Raw genomic sequence first — 24812 nt, forward strand, 5'->3', positions numbered from 1 at the left:
CTGAAGAGGAGGGACTGGTTACCAACCTGTTCTATGAGGTCAACATTACCCAGATGTCCAAATATGAAAATTATCAGAAAAGGCTAATATCCGTCAAAAAACCTAAATAATATTTTATCAAACCAAATTCAACAATACAAAAACAAACAAACCCACCCTACTTCAGAGACAAATTTTATTTTAGGAAAGCAAAGTTGGTCAATTATTTAAATATCAAGTAATATAAAGCAAGTAGTTAACAAAAGAAACCATGACTGTCTCAAGATGTGTAAGAAAAACATTCAATAAAATCCATTTCTATCCCTGATTGAAATAAAAAATCTCAGAAAATTAGGAATAAAAAAAATTCCCTTGACCAAACATTCAAAAACCTACAGCTAACGTCATACTTAATGGTGAAAGATTGAATGCTTTCTTTCTGAGATTGGGACCAAGATAAGAATGTTTACTTTCACCACTTCCAGTCAGTACTATATTGAAGGTACTAGCTAGGGCAATAAGTCATGAAAAAGAAATAAAAGGTGCCTCCAGTTAGAAATGAAATAGAACAGTCTTTGTTCAGGAATGACAAGAGTACTTACACAGAAAATCCAAAGAAAGTGCTACAAAAAAATGCTAATAAAACGAGTAAATGAATTTTAGCAGGACTGTAATGTAAGAGACTGAAAACTCCATTGTATTTCCATACACTCGTAATGAAAAAATTAAAAATTGAAAGGAAAAATACCATTTATAACAGCATTTAAAGATAAAAATTTGACAAAATTATGAAAGACTTGTACATTAAAACCTTCAAAACACTGCTGAGAGAATTAAAGAAGAAAAACTGTGATGATATGTCATGTTCATGAGTCAGAAGATTCAGTATTTTAAGATGTCAATTCTATCTATAGTATTCAACACAAATCCAATTAAATTCCCATAATGACATCAAGAGTTGCATGCTCTACTGACTGAGTTAGCCAGGCGCCCCAACCAAACGGCTTTTTTGTATTAAATATTTGTAGAGAAAACGGATTCTAAAACATATTTAACTGTACTAGAATTAAGATAAAAAACTTAATAAGAAATGCAAAAAATTAAATTAAATTATCATAAAAAAGTAAAAGACTTAGAATGGCCAAAAAAAATTTTGAAAAAGAATAAAGTTGGAGGACTTAATACTATCTCATTACATGAATTATTAGAGGCCTCAGAAATCATGACAGTGTGGAACTGGCATCAAGAAAGAAAACTAGATTAAAGGAAAAATAGAGAATCCAGAAAGAGACCCACATATAATATATATAACATACTTTGGGAAAAGGTTTTAAGAAAATTCAACAGAGAAAGGACAGCCTGAAATTCTCACATATTGTTGATGGGGCTGTAAAATAGCACAAATGGTTTGTAGTTTCTTAAAAAGGTTAAAACATACATTTACATAGAACCAAGCCATTTCACTCTTACGTATTTTACTCAAGATATTCAAGAGAAATGACAAAATATATCCATAAAAAGACTTGTATACAGATGTTCACAGAACTCTGCTCTAATAGCTCCAAATTGCAAACAACTCAAATATCCAATAGGTGAACAAACTGTGGCACATCCATAGCATTATCAGTAATTTTTTTAAAAAATGAGCTACTAACATATGCAACAATATAGATATATCTCTTGAGTAAAAAAGCCAGATCAAAGTTGATGCTTTCTGATTTCATTTGTACGACATTCTAATAAATGCAAACTATAGTGACAGAAAGCAGATCAGTGCTTGCCTTTGGAATGGAGTGAGGGTAGTGCAGCTCAGAGGGATTTATAAAGAGGTATGAGGAAACTTTTTGGGGTGATATTATGTTTATTAGCTTGATGGTAGTAATAGTTTCATGAGCATATACGCAGTTGTCAAAACGAATACAATACTTTAAAAATATATATGTTAATTTTATGTGAATCACACCTCAAAGGTGTTAAAATGGTTCAGGTTGTTTCTTAAAAAAAATTAAAACGGAAGTATATCCATGTATCTATTATGAACCTGCTAAAAAATGATAAGTGTCTTTAAAAGACTTTGAAATAGCTTGTGTAGTATTCTTCCATTTATAAAAAGAAATATATATCTGTACACCCAAGTACATCCCTTGGGGCTCCCAAGGGCTGTTTTTTCTTCCTGTTGTTGCTTTTTATGTTTTCTTTCTTTAAATGATAAAAGTATCAGTTGAAACAAATATAAAGGTAACACCCCCCTTTCCCGAGTTAATTACTTCTAGTGGCTTGAGGTAAACAACATTAACACTCTTTGGTATACAGTTGGCTACCCCTTAAAGACTCATACAAATAATCATAACCAAATACATATATTTATTTTAAATGGAAAAATAGAGTCATACTAAAGTTATTTTGCAAAATGCTTTATTTTCCCTTAATTTATTATGAAAATCTCTCCAGGTTATCACAGTTCTATCTCATTCGTAGATTAGTTGTAAAATATCCAGAATAAATTTGTATAATTCCCTTTGAAAGATATTTTGCTATTTTCCTGCCATATTTACCGCCAAAAAGGTAAAAGTTAACCCTTACACAAATACATGAGTGTTGTATTTCCTCCCTTCTCACAGGTAACTTGGTATTATAGCTAAAAATGATATTTCCGGGGCATCTGGGAGGCTCAGTGGGTTAAGGCCTCTGCCTTTGGCTCAGGTCATGATCTCAGGGTCCTGGGATCGAGCCCCACATCAGGCTCTCTGCTCAGCGGGGAGCCTGCTTCCCTTCCTCTCTCTCTCTCTCTGCCTGCCTCTCTGCCTACTTGTGATCTCTGTCAAATAAATAAAATCTTAAAAAAAAAAACCCAAAAACATAGTATTTCCCACTTAATAATGGATGGGCATCTTTTCTTTCTTTTTTATAGGGGGCCTATTTGTTCTTTCTTTTCTATGAATTTTTATTTTTGTTAGTTACTCAATCTTCTTTCAGGTTGTTTGCTTTCTTATTTTTTTTAACTCACAGGTACTCTGCAGACAGGTTAACCTTTTACATACCCATTGTCCTGTTTCTTTTTGCCAAGATAAAATTCAGAATTTTATAATGAATTTTCTCTAATGAATGCATGTTGTTTTTACAAACAACACCAACACAAAAACTATGAAAGAAAACATGCATTTTAATTATTCTGAAATTAAGGCAAGGAAATTTGATAATGACTCAAAAACTTAAGAATGTAGAACTTTAAGATACAAAGATTTTTAAATGGATTCACTTGGGGGAGCCTGGCTGGCTTGGTCAGAAGAATATGCAACTCTTGATCTAGGTAGGGGTTGTGTTGTGAGAGTTTAAGCTCCATGCTGGGGGCAGAAATTACTTAAATAAATAACACTTGAAAAAAAAAATTGATTCATTTGGATGAGAATAAATCCACTACTAGCAATCATCTACTTCACAATCGTTAGGACCACATGTTCCCCTAGTTTCTGAAGCATATCCAACCTAGGAATTTATCTTCTATCTTGCAGGACCACTTCCTGCCCCACCAGCACTAAAAATTTTACCACGAACACATTTAATGAGTCACTGCTATTCTAAGGCAATCAAGGACATGACACAAGTGAAGAATCCAATTATTAGAGTTTGAGCCCTTTGAGGACAAGGACTGCATCTTTCTTTTTGGTCTCCTTTGTATATCCACCATTTAATATAGCACCTAATCCATGGCAGATGCTCACTGAAAATCTGTTAATGAATGAACTCCGTGCAAGCAAAATTCAGCCCAAAGTTAATGTCTCTCCATAACACTAAACACTGGTTCAGTCTCCTGTGCATTTGGAAGTATTGCATTATCTCCATTTTGGAGATGAGGAAATTGAAATATAGACAGATTAACTCAATTGCCCCAAGCCCAGAAACAGTAACCACTGGAGCTGGAATTGAAACACAGATGTAACTGAAAAGTCCTTGGGTTCTCAACATAACACCCTCTTAACTCTGGTTTGTTCCTGCACCTTCTCCTCCAAATTCCAAATTCATTTACATTTTGGTTAAGAAGACTTTTATTCTGTAGCAGGAAGAGGATAAACAAGGGAGGGCAGTGTGAAGAACAGTCTGTCTATCACCACTACTGCATAGTATGTCATAAGGAAAATAAAATGGTAACGTGACGTTAAGGAAAAGATCTGTTCCTAAAAGCCAGCCGACGGTCCATATGCAATTCTGTCAGCAGTAAGAGCAAAGATGACTCCAATAAGGCCATCAGCATATTTTCTAAGTGTCTGTATTTTACTGCTCTTTTTGCATTAACCTAGGCATTTCTGCATTTTAACAAATGCTCTTGTACCACCACTACCATAATCAAAATAGACTACAACTAAAGGTTTAAGTCCGGCACAGATGAAAAATTGTCAATCGCTACAGCACAAACAGACAAGACACTATAGCACAAACAGCTATGTTTCTGTTTACTCAATGCTTTTCACCTCTAAATACAACACTAAGGCTCACTGCCTTGAAAATTCTAGAAAGTAGTTTAAAAAAAAAAACACCTTCCTGTTTGATCCATCAGTGAGACCACATTGCCAGTGCTTTGCAAAATGCCCAAGATCACGGAAACCTTGATTTGGGAGAGCCACTATGAGTGATAATATACATCCTAACAGATGTATTTCCTCATTTCTTCATCTTACTCATCTTAGATTTACTCATCTCTCTGTAAGATCACTGAGTTCCCAAATATTGTCAAGTGACAGAATTATATTTAGGTGTTAAGGGTCGAGGAATTATCAGAATGGAAAATTCTGTGAAGACAGCCATACAAAAAAAACTGTCAACAGGTTCTTTAGCAAGGTGAAGGCTGAGAAGTGAGCATCATGACAACAATGTGGGAATTAGCACCTATTAAACAGTATGAAGGACTGGCCAAAACAAAGTAAAATTAGGGAGAGCTGGGAATTCGGCCTTAGCTGAAGGCTTAACCCGAGTCTATACAACTGAAACAACTGTCTATACAACTCTTGGAAATTATTTTCTGTGGAAGACTGGAGTTTCCAAGAAAAGTCTCAAAGCAGAAAGAGCTGTGATAGTTGGGGCAATCCACTAGTCTATGAAATGGACTTTCTAGAAAGGAAAGCAGATTGAACAGTTGGATGGATAAGTGAAGGGGATGGACAGCTGGAAGGACAAGAAAGGTCAAATTGTAGGAGTCCTTACCCAGAGTGACTCAACAGAGGCAAAAATACACAAGAACTTAGCTAACTAAGAACTAAGGAAATGCAGAATCATTACTTATAGAACACCAATCCCTGATGTGTTTCATCCATTAATACTGACATTGCTCTCTCAGCCCAGTCAGGTGTTCTATATTTGTGACATCAGACAATGCCCCTAGAATGGCTACTACAGTGGTGCATTCACTATGTAGCTGAGTACACCCTCTCAAACTCAGGTAAGACATAGCTACTAGTAAAACAATAAGATAGAGTAAAAATAATACAAAGTTCAGACATAAAACACATCAAAACACAACTGGTTTTTGGTTGTACTCCCAACATTCTTCCTAGTCTGGTACTGTTGATTACGATATTTTTGTTGAAATCTATTTCCTAATGTCTAAGCTATAACTTCCCTAACGAGATTCATTTCTAGCTTCAGGGTTTCCTAGCATTTACTTCTAAGGCTGATGCCTCTGACAGATCCTTTTCTTTTCTTTTCTTTTTTTTTTTTTAAGATTTCATTTATTTATTAGAGACAGAGATCACAAGTAGGCAGAGAGGCAGGCAGAGAGAGCGGGGGAAGCAGTCTCCCTGCTGAGCAGAAAGCCCAGTGTGGAGCTCGATCCCAGGCCCCTGGGACCATGACCTGAGCTGAAGGCAGAGGCTTTAACCCACTGAGCCACCCAGGTGCCCCCCTCCGACAAATCCTTATATATACTGTGACACAACCACTCGAAGTCCTATTCATTTTTTTTAAATAGCTTTATTGTGAAATAGTTAATATACTATAAAGTTCACTTTTTTAAAGTATACAATTCAGTTGTTCATAGCTGTAATGGAAAAGTCTTGCCACTTTCCTTTGTAGGGAAATTTCCTATTGTGTGTTTCCTTTACCACTTGGAACACTTCTGACAGTTCTTGTCATCAAATATATGGGGTTTTCCCCTCCATAACAAGCAATTCTCCATGACACCAACTGGCTGTCCTACAATTTAACTCAACTCAAACATTATCAACCTGAAGATGTCAGATCCCACAGGTTAGGGCTCAGTTCTACAAGATTTTCTCCTCACTCCTACTTCAGATGCCAATCGAAAGCCCAGGTGGCCAATCAGTATAGCTCAGAAGTTCCAAAGACCACCCTCTCCTCAGGTTCGAAAACATGTACTTGCATTTACCAGTTGAAGATATGATTACCAGTTTAAAAGATATAAATAATCAGATGAAGAGCCAGATGAAGAGGAGTAAATAGACAGGGCGAGGTCTAGGAGGGTCTCAAGTGCAGAAGCTTCGATCCTTGGAGTTGGGAGTACATTAGTTGTTACTGGTGTGGACGAGGTTGCCAGCCTGGAAGTTCTCCAAACCCCCTCTCTCTGAGATTCTACGGAGGATCCCTCACATAGGTATGACCAAATACTAATTCTATATGCAGTCCCGTTCTTCTCTCAGGAGGATGGGGCATGGGGCGGAAAATTCCAAACTTCCAATGACTTGTTGGTCTTTCTGGTTACCAGCCCCCATCCAGAAGCCATCCAGGAGCCTACCTAGAGTCACCTCAGTAGAACAAGAGGATCTTAGTGCTATCGCTTAGAAATTTACAAGGCTTTTAGGAGCCATCAGTGGAGGTAAAAGACCAATATTAGAACAAGAGATGCTTCTAGTGTTCTTATCCCTTAGTAAATTACACGGGTTTTAGGAGCTCTGTGCCAGTAATGGGTGACAGAGACCAATATGTATTCTCCACTGGAGTGCCTGGGTGGCTCTATCAGTTAAGTATCTGCCTTCAGCTCAGGTCATCATCCCAAGGTCTTGGGATTGAGCTCCATGTCAGATTCCCTGCTCAGCAAAGGAGTATGTTTCTCCCTCTCCCTGTGCCCCTGTTCTTGTGCTCTCTCTCTTGCTCACTCTGTCTCTCAAATAAAATCTTCAAAATACATACATACATATCTATATCTATATATATTCTATTATTGCACAACAGCATATTCACAGAGCTGTGTGACAATCACCACTATCTAACTTCAGACACTTTCATCCCCAAAAGAAAGCCTATACCCACCCTCCCTAGCTATTCAATCTCTGACAACTATGTTTCTATTTTGTGTCTCAAAGAATTTGCCTATTCTGGACATTTCACATAAACAGAATCAAACGCTATGTGGTCTTCTGTGACTTTTTCACTTAGTATGATGTTTTTAAGGCTTATCTATGTTGTAGCATGTATCCATACATCATGCCTTTTCATGGCAGAATAATATTCTATATTATACACACACACACACACCCCATTTGTTTATACATTCATCAGCTGATGGGACTTTAAGGTTGTTTCTGCTTTGGGACTATCCTATTCATTTTTTTCCCATTCGTTTTTTTCTCTCTGCTTTTCTTCCTAATTTTCTACTCCTGACCTAAACAGGAAGTTAATGTTATTTGTATCGTCTCCTTAAATACATGCCTAAAGTTTTTCAATGGTACAGATTTTCCTGGTAAAATACACTGTTCTAAGCATACCTCCTGACTTCCAAATGACAGTAGAGGTCACCACTAGAGGTGTCTCGCCACTGGAAAGGTTAAAAGATATAATGGGCACAAAAGCCTCTAATCAAATTTACACACACAGAAGGGACTATTGTGAAGGACTTTCCACCATTTCATGCTCATGATTTAAGAACTTCTGAGATGGTATCATCTTATTAAGCTTCTCTTCTTTGGAATATAAATTCCTAAGGACAGTGATAACGACAACCATTTATTCTGTGTAATATTAGTAGAGTTCAAAGGGAACATTTGGTCCCTTAATACTAGCTGAAAATAGAAATATTAATATTTAACATTTACCGAGTACTTACCGTGTGTCAGACACTGTGCTAAGTGTTTTACATATATCACATTTTATGTTTACTAGAATTTTATGAAGTAAATACAATTATCATCTTAAAATTCTGGACAAGAAAATCTCTGAGGTTAAGAAACTGGCCCATGGTTACAGAGACAGGGGAAAGGCTAAGGTGCAGGAGTGTCTGACTCTGTTGTTTTGATCTTGACCACTACACTTTATTGATAATGTTGAGATTAACCAAATACACAAAAAGTAATAAACAGATCCTATGCATATATATTCAGAAGATTGCTCCTATAACTAAATATAACAAGACCTTGTAGTAAAAAGTGAAAGTGTAGAGTTTGTTTTGAAGGGGAATACCCCCCAGTGCCACCCAACATCCTAAAGGGTTTAAGCAGAGATAAATAAGGAGTGGCAAAGTCAGATCTGTATTTTCAAGAGATGACTGCCAGATGGAGAATGGATGTGAAGGGGGGCAAAACTGGACATGTCAGGGACACGAGAGGTCATAACGCAGTGAGAGCACTAGAAGGAGAGGAGGAAACAAATTCAACAACCATATCAGGTAAAAATCAGAGAACCCTGTTAAATGATTACACAGGGAAGATGAGTAACTCAAGGAATAAGTCCATCGACACTGGCTTCAGGATTTTAGCTTATGTAAAGCCTGTGGCATTAACTGAGATAAAGGAATAGGTTTAGGGAACTAGGTGATTAGTCAGACAGTGGACATGTTAAATCTGAGATGGCTCTGGGATTTCCAAATGAAGATATTTAGCAGGCAACAGGAAACGGAAGATAGAAACTCAGAAACAATTATGAGTATAGAGATAAAAATTTGGAGGTCATCTGCATATACCACTGGGAGCCATCTACCATCAGAGTAGATAAAATCAACCCTGAAGACTGTGTTGAATGGTGACAGAATGAGAGCATGACCCAAATATAACGAAATTGTTTTGAGTGATGGAACGGTTCTGTATTTTGACTGTGGTAGTGATTACATGAGTTAATGTGTCTGTCAAAATCCACAGAAATGAATGCTAAAGGGAGTGAATTTAACTACAAAGAAATAATATGCAATAAATCTTACTAAAGGAAAAAAAAAGCAGAGAGCCACGAGTAGTGTCACATTTGGTGAAAAGACCATACGACAGCATGCTGGGGGCAGAAAGCAGATGATGTTAGTTGAAAAGTAAACAGAGAAGGAGCAAAAATGATTGACTGTTCTTGGGAAGCCTGGAAGAGACAAGGAAGAGCCGAATTTCAATGACAGCTAAGTGGACGTGTTGGACTGAGGGTATGTTTTCACTAGGAGGTAGACTTCAGCAGATTTACAATGACAAAGAAGTCTATGGGAAGGCAGTGAATATATAGGAGACTGCAGGGGACAACTAAGAGACTCCGGGGAAAGTTTGGATGGAGTCAGACTGGTAGTTCTAGCATAAGGTTAAAAAAGGCATACTTAGGGGCGCCTGGGTGGCTCAGTGTTAAAGCCTCTGCCTTCGGCTCAGGTCATGATCTCAGGGTCCTGGGATCAAGCCTCGCAAGGGGCTCTCTGCTCTGCAGGGAGCCTGCTTCCTCCTCTCTCTCTGCCTGCCTCTCTGCCTACTTGTGATCTCTGTCTGTCAAATAAATAAATAAATAAAATCTTAAAAAAAAAAAAGGCATACTTAATGCACTCAATATTCTACAAAGACACAAAGTCATCTGCTGAGGGTGAGGAGATTTGGGCTGAGTATAGGATTTCATATAGGAATGGCTGGGCAGAGAGCATGAATTGGTAGATATATCTACATTCACAGTGGCAGGCATTGTCCAATAGTACTCTGCCTGCTGGAATTTAAGAATAGGGAAGATGGGGTAAAGCTAACTAACGTTTCGCAAAAGGAAAAGTTGGTAGGAAAACCACAGATTTTTTTAAGAGGAGAGTTCAGATAATCATTCTCCTCCACCTCTGCTTAAATACTTGAAGAATACAGCTCTGTTCATGTGACTTAAACATAAAATCTGCTGCCTCTCCAACACTCCTTTCCCTGATTATTTTTATGTCACTTAAAACATTCTAACACACGGGGCACCAGGCCAGCTTCATCAGTGTAGCGTATGACTGGATCTCGGGATTGTGGGTTCTAGTCCTAGGTTGGATGTAGAGATTACTCAAAAATAAAATCTTAAAAAACAAACAAACAAAAAAAACCCTTTCTAACATACTACAAGGGCAGAGATCTTCTGGATTCTTCAGTTCTTGGAAACCTTGAGTGCCCGTAATGACTGACTCATAGGAGGCCCTCATTAACTATTTGTATAGTTGAAACAGGTGGGCTTCTACATTTCTCTCTGAATATGGGTCACCAGCCGCTAAATTCCAAAACATTCAAAGAACTTTACAGCAATATGGAAAGTATGTTAGAAAAAGTAACAGAAATGTGAGGTAACAGGCGGCTTGATTTGTAATTCTTCTTATGCCTCTGAGAAACCAATTTACCATTGCATGGCTTATTTTTTGTATCAGCAAAATAGGAACAATTCTATCCCAGGAATAACTACTTAAGTCATAAGATTAATGCCTGAGAAAAGGCTCTGTAAAAATTAAGAAAGTAACACAACTTTATTATGACTGCAGCAAAATTAGCAAGTACGACTAATACTAATACAGCAACAGTAAATAGGAAAAAGAAATATATTGAAGAAATGTATTTTGGACCCCTTTTTGCACTAGTAGGTAAAATTTTCTTGTCAAAAGTATTAGAAACAGTTCTCAAGACTACCATGTGCAAGATGGAGATCAGCACTGGGAGAAGAAAACACTTTTAGCAAGACAAGGTTTTCCTATCGAGAGCTCTCTTGTCCAACAGAGAACAGCATTTCCTAAGCTGTCCGGATTACTCTGTATGGAGGCAGGTAAGCACAATGGTTTTTTATTTTTGAAAGTATATTAGTATGTCTGGGGAAAAGTGGGCTGAATTCTGAACAAAGAATCCATGTCTACTCATGGAGATATATAGGACTATGTTTATTAATATCCAATGAATGAAACTTTTGAGACTCATGTTGCAAAGAAATCAACTACTATAAATAGTAGGAAAGTGTATATCATACACAGATGAGAGATCATACAGGGGCTTGCCACAAGGCTTGGCACTTGAGTCTGTTAGTACATTATACCATTTGGTGTCTGGGCTCATTCTGCAGCATATAAAAGAACTTGAGGGGCACCTGGGTGGCTCAGTTGGTTAAGTGTCTGCCTTCAGCTTCAGATTATGATCCCGGGGTCCCAGGATGGAGCCCTGCATTGGGCACTCTACTCACTGGAGAGTCCACTTCTCCCTCTGACCCCCAACCCCTGCTCATGCTCTCATTTGTTCTCTCTCAAATAAATAAATAAATAAATGAACTTGACCCAACCCCAATATTTTCCAGAAAATGCTTAAGATTTCACTGTGAAGAGCAGTAAGAAAGTAGGAATCACACGGCAGAAATGTACCTTTCAGGCAGCTTTGTTTCAACTATTTTTATAAATAAGGTGAGGAAAGTCAATCATTTTAATTTATTTATTCCTAAGGATCACTCAAACTCAAGCTTCTGAAAAAGGGAGCCTAAAGCCTATGTTTTAAAAAGTGCTCTACTATTTTGATGGATAACATGAAACCAGGAACATGTAAGAAGTCCTGCACATAAGGCTTCAGAACATATTTTCTGAGAAACTAAAGGAATATGAGAAACTAAATTATAAGGGTATAGATTAAGGGAGGGATTAGGCTGGCTTGTGGGAGATCAAATCACAGGTGATCTGTATTTAGCCAGAGGAACAAAATATTCCAGGGATGTTTCAAATATTTCTTAGAAGGTGTGGGTTGAGCAAGGCAAGAATAAATTTTAGATTCCTAATTCTTCTTTTTTAAAAAGATTTTATTTATTTATTTGACAGATCACAAGTAGGCAGAGAGGCAGGCAGAGAGAGAGGAGGAAGCAGGCTCCCTGTAGAGCAGAGATCCCGATGTGGGGCTCGATCCCAGGACCCCCGGATCATGACCCGAGCTTAAGGCAGAGGCTTTAACCCGCTGAGCCACCCAGGTGCCCCTAGATTCCTAATTCTTGCTGCTGACCATCAGATCATGGTTTTCACATGGGACTCGTGTTAGTCTACCCAAACTGAAAGGCTTATGTTTTTTTGTGCTTACTTATGTTTTATTTCTTTAAAGGCACTACGAATTATTCTCACAGGTGAAAATCAATCAAGGATTACTACTAAAATATATTTTCCTGAGTTAAACTATGTTCCTTTTATGCTGAAGTCAATCAAAGCCAAAAGAGAGAACAGCAATGTCACTGGCTGTATGGATCAGTATTTTATTAACACTCACAAAACACACAAATGTACCTCCATTTGAGAAACAAATCTCTCGTCTTGCAACCTACAGAATCTAGAAACCATCCCTCAACCTTAGCTGAGATTCCAAGAACATAAGGGAAAACCCTGGAAGCCACATAAACAGGGTCTGTTGTTGCTACTACTATAGTCACTACACTACCGGGGATATGGGACACTATGCCAGTCTCTAAAACACAGGAGTTTACGTTTTAACATCAATGTGGAGATGAAAGATCTTGGATCCCAGTGAAGTGAGGACTTGGAATTGAGGTTCTCACAAAAAGCCCTGAGACTCCAGGGGCGCCCTCGGCTTGGGTCATGATTCCAGGGTCCTGGGATCGAGCCCCACATCGGGCTCTCTGCTTAGCAGGGATCCTGCTTCCTCTCTCTTCTCTCTTTGCCTACTTGGAGTCTGTGTCTGTCAAATAAATTAATTAAAAAAAAAAATCCCTGAGACTCCAAACAGAGTGAGAGCCTCAGTGAAAAGGTAGTTAAAACAATAAAAGAGAACAAAATAAACCAGTGAACGAACACAGAGTAAAGACAAGAAAGGATGCTTGGTTTCACCTAGGTGGAAAGGGACTGTAGTCATCTGAAAAACAGTATCTACAGGAATGCTTTCATACGTTGCTTGGAATATGGAAGGAGATTTAAAACACTGAACTCAGATTAAGGTCTAGCTAATGTTTTCCTCAAGACACGTGGTAAGTAAAGCAAACACAAACACGCTTTAGGATTACCTGCCCACAATGTACATCCAGGAAAGTTTTGCTGAAGAGGAGTTCATAAAACAATTTTTTAAAATATACAAAGAAACAATGTACTATGAGCAAGAGCCAGAAGACACAGTAAGCTGAAAGATCTCCCTCTGCCAAAGGAATGTCAAACAATATTTTTATATCAAACAGAGATAATAAAAAAGCTAAATTCATTATTTTCAAAAGCGAAAAGCTCATGTCACATAGTATGCACCTTACATTGTACACGCATTCAGGAAATTATATAAAAATGAACTGCTGGATGAGGAGTCGGGAATGTTTTTCCCCAAGTTCTGAAACCCTTTTTTTACCCAACAAGTACACAAAAGCCATAATAAAAACCGTAAGACTTCAAGAAATAGTCAATTAATAGAGATTTCTGCACATTTAATTATTGAGGTGATCATATGAACTAAGTAATCAAAGGTCCGGCCAATCTCTCAGGCTTTTCAGAGTACCCTGAACATAATAAACACAATTATCATTTCACAGGGCTTGCTCTTCGACACTTAAGTATTCAGAATTGCTGCATTTTGTTCCAGTCAGAAATATGATCTAGAATAGTTTCAAGAAAATGTTTTCCAGCACAAGTTAAAAAAAAGGACTATATGCCTATGTCTGATGTTACAGCTTTAAACAAGTATCTTTACGCCAACTATGAGATAGTCTTCTTATGTATCACACCTGTCAAAAGCAAATGTGTTCTGAAGTGAGCTTTAAAGTGCTTTATCCTGAGGCAGATGCAGTGAGACCTATTCTCAAAAGTTAACAACAGGGGTGCCTGGTGGCTCAGTCTGGCTGAATATCAGATTCTTGGTTTTGGCTAGGGTCATGGTCTCAGAGTCCTGGGATGGTGCCTGATTGGGCCCTGCACACAGGGCAGAATCTGCTTGTCTCTCTCCCTCCCCTCTGTTCCTCTCCCCCCTCTTGGCTCTCTTTAAATTAATAAATATGTTTTTTAAAATCAACAAGAGGGGTGCCTGGGTGGCTCAGTCGGTTAAGCAGCTGCCTTCAGTTTAGGTCATGATCCTGGGTCCTGTGATCGAGCCCCACATTGGGTTCCCTACTCCTTGGGAAGCCTGCTTTTCCCCTGCCTGCCATTGCCCCTGCTTGTGCTTGCTCTCTCCTCTCTTACTTGCTGTGTGTCAGATAAATAAAAATCTTTTTAAAAATAAATAAAAATAAAAGTCAACAACAGAAGACTGATATCCAAACCAAATTGTTATGATTTAATCATCTCTCAAAGTAAACAAGATATTGAATGAGTAAGTGCAAATAAGACTATAGTCATTGGGAACAGAACAACTTCAAATGGATAGATCTTCAAGAGTAATGATAATTTAAACACTTGTACAGAAATGAGAGGGCTAAGAATGTTTTTGGTAGCTTTATACTTTAAAAAATGCTCTTTACATGGGTTCTTCAGGTTCATTTACTTTGAATTCTGAAAAGTATAAAAAATCAAGGGATATCACAGAACTTCTAGTTCTTTTAGTACATATAATACATTTATAGATTTTAAAAAATCATAAAACCAGAAAAGTGTCAGGACACTTTACTTCCCGACATCACCAACATCTACCCTCACCCCTAAATCATGCAGAAGACAGTTCATTCTTTTCTAGCTATCTTCTGGTTGCTGCTGAAGTATCTATATTCTCTCACTAAGCTGCTAGTGACATATATTACTAATTCCCAGAGGACTGACATTTAAAAAAAAAAGGAACCATGATATGAAAATTACTTGCCCTAAAATCTGTCTGGCCATCTACCCCTGGGCACAGACTTGCAAACATCAGGCCATCTAACTGACATACTACTTAAAAACACAATGTCAGGAAATGAGTGGAAGTAGGAGTTTGGTGTGGGCTTGGTCTTTACTTATTTCAGGATTCAGGTATGGTTTGTATCTCTGACTTGTATTCCCTGTGATTATTTTGTTTTTCTTTCTGTTCCTTGTTTTTTTTTTTTTTAAACGTTTGTCTTCAATAGCTTCTCCTAATTTTGGAGCTACCACATCGCTAGCTGTTGGATGACAGCTCACAGGTAAGCATGTGAAAGGAGACAAGAAAGGGTCAAGCTACTCTTCTCCAACAAAGGAGGGCTCCTTGGGGGGCCTTCACCTGTAGCCACATCTAAACTGTTTTTTTCATAAAGCCCCAGAGGTCATCAACCCACCAAGAAGGAAGGTTCCTGAAATAGTGATGATACTGTGAATTCTGATCCATTGGAGGACAATCTCTTGAGAAAACAGGTGATTTACAAACTTTATGATAAATACTGCCTTTCTCTATAACCTTGCAATGTTGCACTACGTTGAACTAGATGTCCTTCTGTTCCAAGGAACCAGACAACCTCCTAAGAAATTCAGGAGGAAACTGCTTCAAAAACTGAGCTGTATGGGAAAGCTGTATCTTAAAACTAGGGATCAGGTTTTTGATTTCCTAAGTTTCCCTATGGATTAGACAGCTCCAAAAAGACAATTAGCACCAAGGATGTTGATGACTAAAACCTCCCCACCCAGTGCAGTCATCAACATCCTTGGTACTAATTGTTCTGGGACAACTGCTGGGGGAGCATACAATTTTCTAATTGTGTAAGTCTACCTGGGAGGGATACAGAGGGTAAATTTTACTGCATGGGGCCACTACTGCACCAGAGGGGCTAGCTGACTTATTAAAAGCCATATGGACTAATGACTCAAGTTGATAAGCCTCAGATAATTTTTTATTAATATTATAAAAATTCAGGGGCATCTAGGTCAGTTGGTTAAGCATGTGACTCTTGATCTCTGCTCAGGTCATGATCTCAGGGTTGGGAGATTAAGACTCTAAGCTGGGCTCTGTGCTGGGTGTGGAGGTTAAGATTCTCTACCTCTCCCTCTGTCCTTCCCCCACACCCCCCCCAGTCACCTGCACTCCCCTCTCGCTCCCACCTCTTTGCCTCTCTTAAAAAAAAGGGACAGCACCTGGGTGGCTCAGTTGGTTAAGTGTCTGCCTTTAGCTCAGGTCATGATCCCAGGGTCCTGAAATGCAGTCCCAAGTCAGGCTCCCTGCTCAGCAGGGAGTCTGTTTCTCCCTCTCCCTCTGCCCCTCCCCCCAGTTCCCCCTAGCTCATACTCACTCTCTCGTGTTCCCTCTCAAATAAATAAAATCTTTAAAAAAAAAAAATGACAAAAGTCCAGTAATTCCAAAGTTCCTAAGATCCTAGGTGATGCTACATTAAATAAATAATTTTGAACTGGGAAGAATAAAATACTTTGAAAATATTAATGATAAAATTAGTATTATAAGGAAAAAAATGAAACCTCTAAAGGAAAAAATGAAGAGCATTAAATTTCTCTTTGAATCAGAGAGGGCCCTTTCATTTTTCAGAACTAGTTATAAACTTCGATGTTGTCACTGCTATTTTTCTAAATCCCAAATCAATTAAGCAATGAAGTTCTTTATGTTTAGGATTGATGGGGTTCTAATATTTTGAGAAGATAGAGTATGCTTGTTTTAATTGGTTTCCAGCCCCAAAGCTACTAAATTAACCACTGAGGAACTGATTCATATGAACAAGGCAAAAAAATAAAAATAAAAACAAAAAACACATGTACAGTGACATATACCTTGGAGGCATTTTGTATATTTGAAATTTCATTTGCATTTTTAGACAATGGAGTAACTCTTTTGCAGGCTGCACTAAAACATAAACACACCATTGAAGAAATCAGACTACGAATGTCAGCGTTCATTTGATGTTTCTGGAAGTCAAGGAAAGTATCCAATTAAAAAATAAGTCAAACACTGCTTCTTTTTCATGTTCAGCAAGCATACAATAATTAATGGCACAGCAGCTTACCTGGGCTGGGGCTCTTTCTTGAACTTAGGCTCTGAGCATCCATAATCTCTTCTGTTTGTCCATCTGCTTCTACCTCTATTTTGTTCTGAATCTCTTTTGCATCTTCACTAAGGCAAGTTCTTGTGCTCTCATCCTCTTCTAAGACCCTCTGGACTGCGGTGGGAACACCAGCAGTACTAACGTTAGAAGCAGCAGCAGGAACAATGGCTGGTGTGGGAGGAGGAGGAGCTGGAGGAGTTGGAGGAGATGGAGAAAAGGAAGGAACTGTGGAAGGGGTAATGGGAGCCGGGACACACTCCACTTTCATTTCTTCTGGGGCATTTTCCAGAATCTCCAATTCGAGAGTCAACGGCAACACCTCCTGTTTTACTATTTCCACAATGCTCTCTGTGGCTGGTAATGGTTCAGTAACTCCATTCATTTCATTAATTAGATTAGTACTAGCAATCAGTGGAATATCATTAGGTGGTACACTACAAGATTTCTTGCATATATCATCATCAATTACATCTGTTGGTGATGGATCTGATGTCTCTGTGCAAGATACAGGGCTGGGTACAGGAATTGTGTCTTCTTTTGAGGAAGAGAGTTCACACCTGTCATCTACAGCAGTGGCAAATATTGGCTGGCTACTAAGAGCAGCAGAGGTGGGGGAAGCAATTGTACTTCGAGCAAGTGGAGAAACAGTGGTAGGTGATGGAGGCAGAGGAAGCTCTGGCATGGATTCTACTGCAGTTGTCTCTGATGTCTGGCCTGCTTGTTCTTTCTTCTCTCCACTAAAGACTAGCCTAAGAACTGGGGAAGGAGACTTTAACACTGGATCGGGTTTTGGCTTCTCTTCTGGGGAAGAAAAAAACAAAAGAGTAAGAATAATCTTAGATCAGAGATTATATTGTATTATTTTGTGCTAGTTCTTTTAATCTCTTACCCAAAATCATGGTGAACACAAGAAACACCAAATTATTAGACTTACTCTATCACTCTAAAAACACTGTCATATTTTCTGGTTATAAATAGTGTTACTTGGTCACCAATAATTTTAAAGTTTATTTTGGAGTAAAAGAAGGAATCAACAATTAACCAAATAATTAACTCAAGAATACAACAGAAAAGTTCATCAAAACTGAAGCTAAACCATCCAGAAATGGGAATGGGGCTTTATCTTGCTCCCTATAGAATTTTTTTCTACCAAGGATACACTACAGTGGCAGAACAGATCAAGAACAAATAAGAACAGATTAAATTATTGTAGACTGGCATTTGTATTTTATATATTTCTGCATTTAGGAGAATTTTTGTAAAAATGTGTATTACTTGTATAAAAAACTTTTAAGAGAAGCTATCATGGTATCATTTATTATTGGTATAATTTATTATATGTGAAATCAAGTCCCTAAATATAAAAATTCGAATTAAGTTAACTTCCATTTTTCAAAAGAGGCAGCATGTATATAACCAGAAATAATGTGAAAATATAAAAATGAAAATTTATCTTGTAAAAAAATTTTTCAGGGAGAAACTGAAGTTAATATTCAGATTATCAAGTCCAATTAAGAAACACAATATATACATCTGAAATACTTGAGAATATATAAAATGTATCTGTATATAGATGAAAAAGAAGAGAAGAAGAAGAGAGAAACTGATGATCACAATAAAGGTATACCAGAAACGTGTAAGAAACTGTAATTCATGAAAATTTCCATATTCTAAAATTCTAGGTAAACTGATATGTGATTCATTCCAGGGTCAATGAAGCCAAAGGAGATTTAGACTGGTTTCTACCCTGACCCTTCTGTAGCAAGATAATTAGGCTCCACTGGAAAAACAGATATTCATGAGTATGTTCAACAACAAAAATTTTAAGCACTACTAAAGGACAAGTTTAAACTGAAAGAGACTTTACTTTCTCTGCTAATCTTTATGTATCAGTGAAAACAAGTCTTTACAATAAATTATTGTAGTGAAGTTTGTCATAGAAAATGTGCTCTGTTAATCAGGAAAACAAATGGTAAATATTATAATTAAGTTGTTCAAGGATAATTCATCCTTTAATATCATTTATCATTCATCATTCATTAACCACTTTTGCTGGCCTTAAAATTCATTTTAATTTATGGGTGTAGTATCCAGTGCTTCTCTACCTGTTCACTGTACAGGAGAAATAGGATCATTAGGCTCTCACTGTCAAATCCCTCAGACTAAGTTGTCAAGGCAAAAGACAAAAATATTTCAAAGCAATCTATTATATGTATTATATATATATATATATATAAGAAATATAAGTACACATTTATTAAAATATCACTTGCAAAAATTATTTCCAACTCACTGGAGTAACTGCTACAAGGGTCAACCAGATTATATGAAAGCACTGTGAAAGCACATCAGAGTAACACCTTTTTTAAACACTGAATGAAGCAGTGAATAGTAAAAGAAGTAATGGTAAAATAAAATAAAATAAAAGCAGTAGATAGTAAAAAGTGATTCTCAATCTAGTAAGTTTGTCAATTCTATTATTAATTTTGAAAAATAAAATTTCCAATACCAAAACAAAAGCAGACCTAGACTGAAATTTCTATATAATCTTGAGAAAAATCTTACGAAGAAAAAAAAAACAAACCTATTTTGAGAGGTCCTCATTCTGAAATAAAACTCCTTTAATTCATTCAAGTTTTAATACAGAAAGCTGAAAAGTATACATAATAAATCTAAACAAATAACACTGATTTTATCTGAAAAGTTTTAAGAGTATGCTTTGCAAAAAAAAAAAAAAAAAAGGAGTATGCTTTGCATAAAATTAGTCAAGCAGAGAAAGACAATTATCATATGATCTCCCTGATATGAGGAATTTGAGAGACAGAGTGGGGGTTTGGAGGATATGGAAGGAAAAAATGAAACAAGAAGGGATCGGGAGGTAGACAAACCGAAAAGAGACTCTTTTTTTTTTAAATTTTTCATTTTTTATAAACATATATTTTTATCCCCAGGGGTACAGGTCTGTGAATCACCAGGTTTACACACTTCACAGCACTCACCAAAGCACATACCCTCCCCCATGTCCATAATCCCACCCCCTTCTCCCAAACCCCCTCCCCCCAGCAACCCTCAGTTTGCTTTGTGAGATTAAGAGTCACTTATGGTTTGTCTCCCTCCCAATCCCATCTTGTCGAAAAGAGACTCTTAATCTTACAAAACAGATTGAGGGTTGCTGGGGGTGGGGGGGGTGTGAAGAGGGTGGCTGGGTTATGGACATTGGGGAGGGTATGTGTTATGGTGAGTGCTTTGAAGTGTGTAAGCCTGATGAGTCACAGACCTATACCCCTGGGGCAAATAATACATTATATGTTAATAAAAAAAAAAAAAAGTATTGCAAAGTCATGGTAGTTTGAAATCTAATATACTGCATTACAAATATTTCTACCATTTGGCCATCTTCAAGAAATTGTAGGAATTTCATCTTTAAGAATTTTTAAAATTCTTAAATCATGCAAGAAGGAGCAAAGATAGAAGCCTGGAAGATTTAAGGCTATTTATATTAACAGTGTATAAGCAACAAAATGAGAAAGAAATAGACTAAACGTTGAACATAAAAGATTTATTAAAGAAACAACAGTATGGGCCATATAATGGTATAATATGAAATCATTTAAAATAGGTTCTTATAAGAGTAGTGATATGGAAAGTTGTTTAAGATAAAAGATGTATTTTTTTAAAAAGCAGGGCACAAAACTGTATGAGAACATAAACCTAATTTGATAACTTAAAAAAATGTATGCTACTACCATATGCACATGGGAAAGTCTGAAATTAAGCTTACTAACAAGGGCTCTAGAAAATGAGACGAGATATTTTCTTTCTACTTATCCATAGTTTATACAATGAATGCCATATTTATAAGGAACAAACTTTATTCTCAGATGGCAGTGGAACCAAATGCCTAGATGGGTACCTTTTGGTTGCCAGGAGTCTCATGTAACTGAGAAGGTGATACCATCATTTAATGGGCAGAGATCAGGAACAGTAAGCATCCTGCAACTTGAGGGACAGTCTCACCTGACAGAATAGTCATGTCCTAAATTCCAGGGGAGCTCCAATCGAACAACATTGCTATAAATTGTTGAATTACAACACAGTATCATTCAATGAGTGTCTACTCTACACTAAGTGCTTTCAGAAAGCACTAAGGCTATGACTAAGTCTTTCACTGTCCATACCATGTCCTCCACACACTGGGCTTAATGTACCTACTCAAACAATGGCAAACAACAATCAAGCTGTGTCTAGACACCATCAACGCCAACTGATAATTTTAATTCATTCAACATTCAATGGTTTTCTCTCTATAAACCAAGGTGAAGGTGTTCCCTGTGTCTCTCTCTTTATAAAGTAGCAAGCAATTGGAAATGTCCTATTTCTCTGGCAATTTGGTGTTCATGTAACCATTTCAGCTGTTCATATCACAAACTCTGAGAAAGCCAGAAGTTTAATAATGGTAGCTAACGTTTATTAAGCACTTCTTATGTAGTAGGAACTGGGCCAAACACCAAACATGCAGAGTGTCCTTTAATTTTTACAAAGACTGCTGGGGGTAGAAACTATTATGTTCATGCTTTACAGATGGGGAAACTGAGTGTTTTATAGATTGTCATAGGTCCAGGGTCATATAACTGGTCAGTGTTGGAACTTGAAAAGGATTACAAATCCCATATTTTTCCAGTTCAAGGGGGGGGGGGAAGGTGTATGTAAAAAGAAGTATTTCGATGAAGAAAGCTGGTAGGAGATTTTGAGACTAACATGTGATTCTGTTACCCAATGCAAACCCACAGTAATGACATTTCCACTGAGAAAAAAACCAATCTGACTGTAGAATGCAGAGGCTATTGTTTCTGAAGGTAATCTAGCAATCTTTGAAAACAGTATATTTTCGTATCTTTAATTTTAAAAGGAATAAAGGGTTAAGAAGAAAAATTTTTAATTTCTCAACTGTAAAGAAATTTTTCTGAAAATTGCTAAGCCTTTTCTAATGTTACTTGAATTACATATATTTGGTTTAAAAATTACACGGAAAACTATTCTATCCATTGGCAAACTGTGGTTACAATTAGAATTAACTGAATTTTCTAAAAAATAATTGGTACTAAGAAGGAAAGGGCAGTGGTCCCCCAGAGTAATTTATAACCACTACAAAATATACTTAAAATTCAAATTTTCCTTTCCATCAAGGTAACCTAAAACATTTTCCATGCAACCATATCTATATTGAACATTAATCTGGAATGTTTATTATTCAAATTTCGACTAAACTTAAAAAAACAAGAAAAGACCGAGAGTCTTTAATGTCTGAACCCTGCTGAAAGAAGTATCTGACAGAGCAAGTTTTAGAAGCATGCCAAGTTAGGGTTTGTTACCTACTTTTTTGTTTGGAACAATCTTATAAAACAAAATATACAATGTATCTCTGTTCAAGTTTATTAGGTTTCTCAATACTAAAGGGCCCTAGAAAACACTGAAATCAAACATAAGATTCTAAGTGTGTAAACTTATAAAAAAAAATATTAAATAACATGCTTAGGCTATGTGCCAACTCCCAAGTACTTTTTAAAGAATAATTTTTAGAAAGTACATTAACATCCACCTATGAAGAGGTTTGGAGGAATGAATAAATCAAAAAAATTAGAAATCACATATACTTTCTATTCATTCTTACAATGAAGTCAGAAACATTATAGAAGCATGTTCCAAGTCACATGTTTTCCCCCTTGTTTTTCCAATTTTCCCCAATTTTGGTTAAGGTCAACCTACATCCAACTATATAAAAAAGAAAGACTGATATCCCATTTTCTGACATGAACTTTCCCTTACAGTTTTCTATTATAATCCAAAAGGCAATTTGTGTATTTATTTTGTGTACTTATTTCAACAATGATTTTACACTTCATGTTCAAGGTAAATAGAATAGAGACCTCAGTATGATTAAGATACACCGCATAATGACTCATCAAGACCAAACACTAGTGCATGATGAAGCTAGAATAAACTCAGTACTTTTGAACTGAAGCTACAGAAGCCAAATTTGTAAGTAGACATATTTCACGTTTTTAAAAATAGCAAGATACTTAAGCACCCATGTTGCATCACCACTTCCTCATATCAGGGAGATCATATGATAGTTGTCTTTCTCTGCTTGACTTATTTCGCTAAGCATGATACGCTCTAGTTCCATCCATGTTGTCGCAAACCTGGCAATTCACATACGTGTACCCACGGGGATAAAAATATATTATATGTTTATAAGAAATAAAAAATTAAAAAAAAAAGAGCAAGATACACAGGAACATATTAAATGTAAAAATGAAACTAGGTTATTATTGTAAAGCAACATATACTTTATTTCCCCAACCTTGTTGCCCTTTCCCACTAAAAAACAAAACAAAACCTGTTCCAGGCAACTAAGTTTTTAACCTATAAATATATATCAAAGTTAGGCATTACTAAAGTATAGGAAAACATTTTTACTAATCAAGCCTATTTTACTTTCCTAGAAGTAGAATGCTTTGATTTTCTATTTCAAAGCTTTGTTTACAAGTGGGTATCTAAATAACCTTCAGATATTTCACTCTTGCTCTTAAATGCTGAGGGCAATATAATCAATTTAAAAAAAAAAAAAGGGAGGAAAAGAGTTATACACAAACCTTGCTTCTGGTCGCTAGCTGCAGTGACAGGGGTGCTGGCAGCAAGATGAGCGCTCTCCACAGTCCCATAAACCACAGGGCTGTGCTCAGGGACCTGGCTGGACAGCTGCTGGGATTTGAAGTACAAAAAAGGGTGATAATGAGCGTGCGAACGTAAAAACTAGCAACATGGAACCCAAGCAAGTGGGAAACACAGATTAGGGCGGGAGATCACAAAATTAAAGGAAAAAAAAAAAAAAAAGGAAAGCAAGGAAAAAATATATAGGCCAATTTAATAATTCAAAAAGTACGAAAGACGGCAAGAAAAGGAAAGAGGCAGCAGAAAAGGGGAAGGAAAAGAAATGATTACTATTAACCACAGCAAGCGAAGACAACACAAAAATCATTAGTATAAATGCATTCTCCAGAATTCCTTCTAAGGACAGACTTTCTACCTAACAGCAGACATCAGATCTGATATGGAATTTAATCTCTTCCAAGTCAAAGACCTTTAAAGGGATCTGGTGAACTTCACCTACAAACTACCTAGCAAAGTAGTTCATCTGACAAAAGCTGGAAAAACAAAACACGATGAGTTTTAAAACCAGTCACTAAAAAAAAAAAAAAAAAAAAAAAAGTCACTGATTCAAGAAAACTATATTGAAGAGCGATCCTCATCATTTGTCCATATAATCACAAATGTGAAATGCAACTTGTAAAGTATCGAAAGGCATTTTTCCCTTAAAATGTCTTTAGATATTTTTTTTAGATTCTTTTTTTTTAATTTTTTATTTTTTATAAACATATTTTTATTAAAAAAATGTCTTTAGATTCTGGGACAAGGATGACTTTTCAGAGTCAGAAATCTGAGTAAAATATCTGTTTTTCAGAGCTAAGAGGAAACTCTTCATTTTCACTCAGCCACTTTATGGGAATAAAAAATGGCGGGACGCCTGGGTGGCTCAGTGGGTCAAAGCCTCTGCCTTCAGCTCAGGTCGTGATCCCAGGGTCCTGGGATCGAGCCCCACATCGGGCTTTCTGCTCCATGGGGAGCCTGCTTCCTCCTCTCTCTCTGCCTGCCTCTCTATCTACTTGTGATCTGTCTGTCAAATAAATAAATAAAATCTTAAAAAA

At 36.9% G+C, this 24812-nt stretch overlaps 1 protein-coding gene and 1 long non-coding RNA gene across 55 annotated transcripts in view; one reads left to right on the forward strand and one right to left on the reverse strand.

Moving 5' to 3' along the window:
* The window catches only part of EIF4G3 (eukaryotic translation initiation factor 4 gamma 3), a 346104-nt gene that overhangs the window by 102039 nt on the left and 219253 nt on the right, over positions 1–24812 (reverse strand). For 26 of the 50 annotated variants that reach the window (XM_082684539.1, XM_082684529.1, XM_082684568.1 and 23 more), the window contains 2 exons: positions 23700–23808; positions 17005–17844 (listed from right to left, as the gene is read on the reverse strand). In XM_082684539.1, the coding sequence (XP_082540665.1) occupies positions 17005–17844; positions 23700–23808 (949 nt within the window). The remainder of the gene's footprint in view (positions 1–17004; positions 17845–23699; positions 23809–24812) is intronic. The other 24 variants (XM_082684570.1, XM_082684535.1, XM_082684547.1 and 21 more) reach the window with 1 other exon arrangement.
* LOC309841544 lies at positions 5318–16924 on the forward strand. Of its 5 annotated transcripts, none has more exons than XR_014299173.1 (5): positions 5318–5413; positions 10772–10929; positions 15151–15204; positions 15316–15412; positions 16839–16924. It is a non-coding gene; the product is annotated as an uncharacterized lncRNA (long non-coding RNA). The 5 variants fall into 5 exon arrangements; XR_014299174.1 differs by having other exon boundaries at positions 5332–5413; positions 10748–10929; XR_014299176.1 differs by lacking the exon at positions 5318–5413 and adding an exon at positions 11449–11551 and having other exon boundaries at positions 9764–10929.

The sequence above is a fragment of the Mustela nivalis genome (assembly GCF_964662115.1).
Source record: "Mustela nivalis genome assembly, chromosome: 10".
Classification (NCBI taxonomy): domain Eukaryota; kingdom Metazoa; phylum Chordata; class Mammalia; order Carnivora; family Mustelidae; genus Mustela; species Mustela nivalis.